Source organism: Juglans microcarpa x Juglans regia, chromosome 3S (assembly GCF_004785595.1).
Source record: "Juglans microcarpa x Juglans regia isolate MS1-56 chromosome 3S, Jm3101_v1.0, whole genome shotgun sequence".
In the NCBI taxonomy this organism is placed as follows: domain Eukaryota; kingdom Viridiplantae; phylum Streptophyta; class Magnoliopsida; order Fagales; family Juglandaceae; genus Juglans; species Juglans microcarpa x Juglans regia.
The window spans coordinates 14,246,712-14,255,000 of NC_054599.1; the positions used below are offsets into that span (position 1 = coordinate 14,246,712).

Consider the following 8,289-nt stretch of genomic DNA (forward strand, 5'->3'; position numbering starts at 1 on the left):
ACCCTTATGACGTTATACTACCCCTTTACTATGCATCTGACGTGTATTTATTTATTTTTTTTTTATTTTTTCTCTACAGCGTTGCCTACTTCTACGATGCCTACTTCTCTACCGAAGTTTCCATCAATACCCTTATGTGTTAGAAGCTTTCAGTTGAGACGCTTTATTAAAGAAAAAAATTATTTTGGTCTCTCTCAAAGGCTAAAGCGCCCCGTGACTAACTCTCTCTCCTCTGCTCTCTCTCTCTCTCTCTCCCTCCCTCCCTCCTCTACTCTCCCTCAGAAGCTTGCCTGTCTTCTTTCATTTTTAGTGGCCAGCCACCGTGCAATGTGTCGGTCCACCCAACTCAGACCTCCTCCATCGAAAGCCTAGACCTCCACCGGTGTGGGAACAATGGCGCCGTCGAAGGTTTCAAAACCACAAATCTCAGAGAGAGACCCATTTTCGTTTCCTTTCGTCTCCACCTCTCTCGGGCGCCTTCGAAGGTGAGGATACTTCTCCAGAAATCTACTTTGCCTCTCTCTCTCTCTCTAACTCTCTTCTTGTATTTCTATCTATCTCGAGTTTGGGCTATTTGTCACAGAAGGGTGCTGCTACTGTCGTCGCCTCACACAACCCCCCCTCCCAAGCCTCCAGGTCCTCTGATTCCTTTCACATCAGTTTTTCCTTTAGGTGCTTGGTCATTCACCCCTTCAACAACTTTTCTTTTGGTGTCTTTCTTTTCATTTGCCTTCCATTGACATATAATCTGATATGTAGACAGATTCTCGTAACGCAATATGAAATAAATTGAATTTTTATATTGTCGCCGCACCACTGAAATTGAAAATTTTAGACTTGCTTACACAAAATGAAATAACTTTTAAACCATCCTGTACTCGATTGTTTTAGTTTTGTCGGAATACAGTTGGTACATTTACAATTAAGAAAAGAAGATGAAGGGTTAGTGAGGGGCAGTTTTCTTGAAGTTATTCATCTTGATGATACTGTGAAGGCAATCAAAACAAATAGAGGAATCAAATCTATTTTTGCTATGGCAGGTTATAGGGGGATTAGAGCTTGAGGAAAAGATCTAGTTTGAATCATTGGGAAGTTATGAGTGGTCACTTATGCTGCAACTTAGCTCAATAGAAAAGCAAAAAATGAAGAACTATAAGCTTAGGTTGCTTCTGGATCAATAATTCCTCATTGAGAAGTTAGATTATCATGAGGCCTATACTTTGATATGGCCACTTACATATCTATAAGCCATGTTCAATATCGATTCATGGTCTTGGTTTTGAGGTTCATTTCTGAGAAAATCACGTATGCAATCCAATTGTGTAGAGAATATAATTTTGGTTTCATGATAATCTTACCAAACTATTCCCTGGAACATCATTGGATTGGATTGGGATGGTTGAGGGATCTCCCACGTGAAGTCTTTAGGTTTCAGGTGTTGTAAACCATTTCTATGAGGCCTCCATTGGGTTGCTAAGATGGTGTATATAGTTGAATTCTAATGATCTATTTTACAGCTGGTGGACAACCGTAAGTATGAGATTCATAGTTCTCTTTGAAAGGAGTTTTTCATCTATGTACATGGATTGGTGGACATTTATGTGGTTTCTAAGCTTAGATTTCTTGCTTTATGCTAGGTTAATAATCCTTGCACTAAATGTAATATTTTTAGAATACCAAGTTTATTTACATTATCTTGTGATATTTTCAGGTGGTTTTGATGTTTTGTACAGTGGAGGAAAAGCCAGATTGGTGCTAAAAGTATGCAACAGTGGAGGAAATAAGAAAATGAGACTACTTAAATTAGAATCTTGGATTCTCATTTATTCTTGGAATGAAATATTATGACTAAGGTTGTAATAAGCTGCATTGTAATGTTGTATCTAATTGGAATGAATATTATGACTCAATATTTACTAGATGACTTAATCTAAGGATTGTTATTTGATGGTAGTGTCAATGCAGTATTTATTTGTGTATTAAGGATTGTTTTGCACAATATGACTTGTACGTAATCACCATTTTTCATGACCCAAATATGTATGTGGGATGTATCAAGGATTCATCATTGTAATGCTGTAAAAAGTTGTGCACAATTTGACTTGTACACAATCCTACCAAATGTACAATGGGAATGACCTGCCCAAGTAAATCATAAATAACACTTTTATGGGATTTCATTAGTGAAGAAATAAAATTTCTATAATTTTTTTCTGGTACATAAACATCCCACTTAGTGGGGTCAGGCATAGCCCCATTTTCTTTATAAACAAGATTCTACATAAGCACATGACTACAAGAGAATAAAAAACTGCACTAATTTTAGATAGTTGAGCTTTCATTGATATCAATTGCATATCTTCTTTCTTTATAATCGCTGAAACGAAGTTGAGGTTACAAAACAAGCCATGATCCTGAAAATATTACAAGACAAACAAGTAAAGTTACTGAAAATCCATGTTTACAATTCCTTGCCTCTATAATTAATGTGATTGCACAAAAGATATGAAATCAGAGTAATTTATTTTCCTATTCCCTATTTCATGTGGGAAGCAGAGAAGAAAATGTGTAGCCTTTCGAGGAGTTTTCACGGGAGGGCTTTGAGAGAGACTAAAATAATTTTTTTTTTGAATAAAGTGTCTCACTGAAAGCTTCTGACACATAAAGGTGTTGATGGAAACTTGCGTAAAGAAGTAGGCAACGCTGTAGAGAAAAAATTAAAAAAAACAAATACACGTCAGATGCGTAGTAAAGGGGTAGACGCAGTGTTTTAAATTTCGTACTGTACCGGCCGGTACGGCCGAAATTTTTCGTACCGGTCGTACTGGCCTCAATTTCGGCCTGTACCGGCCTATATTTCGGCCTGTGTTTTTTTTTTTTTTTTTTTCGTTTTGTCAAACTACAAGCACATTTTTTAACTCCCAATTCAGACTAGACTATTTATAATTTATATATATATGTATTTATATATAATTTATTTATATATAGACTATTATTTTGGAATATAATTTTTATATATATTTATATATATAATTTATTTATATATCGACTATCCCGAAACGCTATCCCGAAACAGTATTGGTACCGAAATATTTCGTTACAGTGCCTTGACCGGTACGACGTCCGGTACGATATTCAAAATATTGGGTACGTCGTAAGGGTATTAGTACCCATCCAACAAAAACTTGACCCTATGATCTTCACGATGAAGCAGCAATGCTCAGGAAGCTCTTACAACGTCATATTAATGGCAAAACTCAATACTATTATGCCCTCAAAACTGAATAGGCTTTTCCAAATATAAGATAAATATGAATATGACGCATTTTGTGTACTTTCGGCCCATAGCCCATTTCCCAAAATATTGTAGCAAAAAAGATGAAGGAGAAACAAACACCAGGGAAGTGGTGCTGTTGCATGGGCAGCCTAAACTCTAAGCAAATACACACTAAGTTCAGGACCACCAGCACCATCAGGGTTGATCATGTAAAAGGCTTGCGAGTGATCTTTAGATCCAACAACACGCTCAAACTTGGCTCTCATATACATGAGCTCGCCTTCGGACCCAGCTCCATTCCCACTAGCACTCCCTGGTAACACTCCACCACCCATTGAAATTGGCTCCACAGCTTTCAACACCTTCAACTCCTCAGCCCCGCACTCACGCCTCATCGCCAACCCGCATTTCTTACCATTGCAGTATGTCCTCCACAGGGTCTCCTCCACTAACTTCTTACCTTTCTTGCTGTCCATTTTCTTCTCACACTCCAACGCAATGCGGACCAGCCCTGATGCCATTTCCCGGACCAAGACGCTTGTTGGCGTTGCGAGCTCGATAAAAAATTCTGGGTCCTGCTTGGCATCCTCTTGAAATGCAATATGGGCATGCCCTCTGCGATATCCGAAAAGGGTACCTATCACTCGGGTGCTTGATCTGCTCTTACTGAAAAGAGTGAGAGCAGATCGGAGCTTAGAATTTGACTGCTTATTCCTTGGTGCTGATACAGAAGAGATTTCTGCAGGCAGGGGGATTCCAACCTTTTCATCTTTGATCCCTTCCTCACAGAAATGAGAAGACGAGCTGAAGGTCAGTACTTCTTCCTCATCATCCTCATCATCAGTCTTCTTTTTCCAGTGGAAGTATCTCCTGGAGAAAGAGAAAGAACAGTCATGAGGAATACTCTTGGCTGTGACGAGCTTCATCTGGGCAAGTGAACGAACCAATAAGAGGCAAACTCCTCAATATTGGTGGGGAAGACTATGAAGTGATGACTACGGAGAGTTAGCCATGAGAAAAAGATAAGAAACAGATTCACTTGTGTTTATAGTATCCAGAGAGCTGATTTTATTCTAATTTTTCTTGGCCTTTTAGTCATGGCTTTGCAGTACTGAAAAGGGACTGAGAAGAGAATCCTTCCAAAAGGAAGGTGAGCAGCCCCACCTAACCTTGACGAACAAAAAAGGATCTTGGGGTAGATTATTAGAGACGAGCAGAAGAAACAAAAGAGAGATGGAAAGAGACCAGAGACAATAATGCCTTACGTTATTACTTTCTTTATCAGTTGTGGTGGGGACGAAGCTGGAAGATATGGAGGGAGTGTGGGGTACAGAGAGGGGAAAGAGGAGGCTTGGCAGTTGCATTGAAAACGATTAAAGGACAGGTAAAAGCACGCCAACCGTACCCACCAGAGCCACCCTATTACGCTGCCGTTTCATTCCTTCCTTTAATGCTCCCTCCACTTCCACCAAAGCATTGAGTCACCATTAGCGGCCACCATAGTGTGCTTTGAGCCTTTTACGTTTGCAGAGATATTGTCGGGTCAGTCTGATAGTCACAGCAAAGCTAAACACCGGCGTTGTTTTCACATATCAACCGGAATCTCTCCAGGCTTTTCAATAATCGGACCTACGACTGTCCCAAACCACTTTCATGTCTGTTTTCAGCTTTGATTTCCAGTCGTCAATTATATATATAAACAATTCGAACATAAATTAAATCAAAACCACTTTCATGTCTATCTTTCCTATGTTATAATTTGTTTTTTTTTTTTATTTTTAAACTTTATCAATTCGCTCCTAGATTTGTGACGATTTTTCATTAAAGTTCCATCATTTCTGTGAGATTATGTAAGGAATGTGCTTCGTCCACAGAATAAAGCACCCCCAACGGGTTATGTTGAACTCTTATTTCTGTATAACTTGAAGAAAATAATTTAAAAGTGGCATCTGCTGGATTATCTATTTCATTTGTAATTTCTAGTTGACTATAATTTATCGTTATATCTAGCGGTAACTGTTTACAGCTGTAAATAAATTTTTAATCATTTCTATCTCATCTACTTGTCTCTTACGCACTCTGCATCTCCAACGTTAATTTTAATATCAAATATACTTGCGTGTCTCCGATACTCTCATCAATAATGTTAATTTTAATATCATACATATATATATATATATATATATATATATATATATATATTAGAATTGCTACAAATTATACAAAAAAAAATTAAATATATATATACTCTTATCTGGAAAGAAATGACCCTCTAATTTGGATTAATTTTATTATATAATCTCTTCTTTTTATTTTTTGAATTAATTTATATTTTAGTTTAGCTTATAAATTTAGATTAATTTAAAATAAAACATAATTATATAATACTGTATATGAGAAGATATTACAAATATCAAAAGACATGGGGATATCATTGATAGTTTAAATAAAATATTTGAAATGAATAAAAAATATAATATTTAAATAATATGAAGAAAAAATAGATGATCTGATGTATGATATATTATAAAAGTCATTATGTAAGATAGGAAAAAATAAATTTTGATGATATATTTTAAATGATAGGATAGAGAATCCATAGTGCTTTTTAGTTTATCAAATTAGGTTTAGTTTTTCAGTTTTATCAGATCCCTGTGTAAACATCTCTCTCTATTTTCCATGGTACCAACTAGTATCACGGATCAACTACCTATGATCCATGACCAACAACTTGAATTAGAGTTTAAAGTCTTTTTTTTTTTTTTTTTTTTTTTGTTTTTTGGAGAAAAGGAAGAAGATGTTGGACGAAACTACTAATAACACGTCACAAAGGATACGTTGGTGAAGAAACATAGAGAATTTGTAAGATTTTTCTGCAAGTACTTTAGAGTATGTGGCTGTTGTACGTGCGTACGTAAGATATGGTCTATTAAGTCTGGCCTCCACAAATGGGTCAAATATCTAGGTCACCAAGTTACCAACCAAAATATATTCATTAAAAAAAAAAAAAAAAATTCCGGTCAATAGAAGTTATAAATAATATATGTGATATTCTTAAGAATATAATTTTTGCTTATTTGTATTTTTTTTTCTAAATTTGGCCACGTGGCATGTGAAAAGTTTAATTTAAATGCATATGGACCTGATATGGTGTAAGTTTATTCCCTGGCACGTTTAATATCTTTGGAGCTTTCAAAGATTCGGCATCTTATGATAGAAACGTGTTCCACGATATGCCAGAATCCACTGCTTGCAACAAATAGAGAAGGTGACCTGGTGTATCTAATGCACTTATGATGTCTAAGTTAACGATATGTAGAATAAGTTATCATCAAGATAGTGATCAAGATAATTTGTGTTACTTGAACATGCTGCCTGCTTCTTGTATATAGGCATAGGTGGTTGTTTATAAACAGTAACGATGATCATCCCGTTGGGTCTTATCTTCATGTTCTTTCGACCTGATGCTCATCCCGAGAATGTTGGATTCATCCCAACTTCCTGGTTTAGTTATCCATTTCAACTTATTTGGAGGTTACAATATGGAGGTTGTATGAGTGATTGAGTCTTTAAAACTCCACCGACTAGATTATTACCATCTGTTGGGTTGGACATCTAAATTGGGCCCGCTACTTATTAAGGGCTAAACGAGTCCCTCCAGTTACCCTGCTAATTCCATTTGCGTGGTCGCGAGAGAATTAAATTGTTGACGATGCTACCCCGATTGCCAGTTGATCTACCTCAGACATGGGCTACAACGGCTAAATCTGGACAAACGCGGCGATCATCTAGTGGGCACCTGACCGATGCCATTTCTGGGTGGGAATTTATTAAACACCCGGCCTATCGATTCATTTTCCATGGCCTTGGAGATTTCAAATGTCAATGACATTTTAGCGACACACATCACTCTTACTTAGCCAACCTCTCCTTTCTTTTACATCACCAGATCATGCAATGATGATGTTGTTAGTCCCCTCTGATTTCCTTTACTCGATTGTGTAACCGTCACCCCTACTCATTCATAACCTTCCTTTCCCTTCTTCCCGTTACTTGCATTAGAATTCTTTCCTCTCTCCCTTAGTCCCTGCTATTTTTGCACTTTATTTTGCATATCTTCTTTCCCTTTCGCTTTCCATTGACTTGCAATGTGGCCCAACGAAGCTCTTCATGTCCTCCCACTCAGGGCACCCCTTCGTCAGCCCCTTAGAACCTTCCCAAGTTGTGGAGCTCCTAAAGGATCCTTGAATATGTGATTCTTGAACTCCCCCATCAAGGTGCCATCGACGGAGAAGATTTCATCGAGAAAATAGCCTTACCAATTTGTGCTTTTACACATGGCCTAAGACTTCCCTTCCCTTCATATGCCCCTTATGCAACATTCTTGACCTCCTGAAGTTGGTGCCTGCCTAACTTCATTCTCATGCTTGGTGAGTTCTTTTGTGTAGCTGCATCATTTGGCGGATGGTATTGGAACCTGCCAAGGAAGAGTACCTCAATTTGACCGCACGCGCTCTGGGTGCCTAGCACGATTTGAGTCCCGCTACTTTAATGCCAAACAATGGCAAAATAAATTTGTCTTCATTTTAGGCCAAGAATGGCAATTTCCTAGTAATGAAGCCTTAATGGGCGAATTCCCTGTTCGTACCAATTGGCATAGAGTACCAGATGACAAATCGATGGTTGTTGACCTGTCGGAGCGAGAGAAAGCTCATGTTGAAATGGTCCTCACTTGGGTTCAGGAGAATGAGGCTGCCATCTAGACCAAAGCCCTTTTGACCCCAGCAAACTTCGATCGCTTCCTAGTCATGGCTTCTTGCTCAGGTGTGCAAGGTCATTCATTTCTGGCCAAAGCAGTGGTCCTTCCTAAAGAGGCCTGCCCCTTCCCCTTTAAGAGAACGAGCAAATGCTCCAGCTCAGAGCATCCATTAGTCAAGAGGAGCAAGACACCCATCGTTGTGAGGACAGTAACACTCCCGTGCCACCCTCGCCACAAGGTTGAAGTGGCGCCA

General features: G+C 38.2%; 1 protein-coding gene across 1 annotated transcript; it reads right to left on the reverse strand.

Annotated features, from left to right (window-relative positions):
- Positions 1–3,217: 3,217 nt before the first annotated feature.
- On the reverse strand, positions 3,218–4,926 carry LOC121258489 (protein MIZU-KUSSEI 1-like). The gene has a single exon (XM_041160013.1). It carries the CDS (start codon positions 4,201–4,203, stop codon positions 3,427–3,429), a length of 777 nt encoding a protein of 258 aa, XP_041015947.1. The 5' UTR covers positions 4,204–4,926; the 3' UTR covers positions 3,218–3,426.
- Between the last annotated feature and the right edge of the window lie 3,363 nt (positions 4,927–8,289).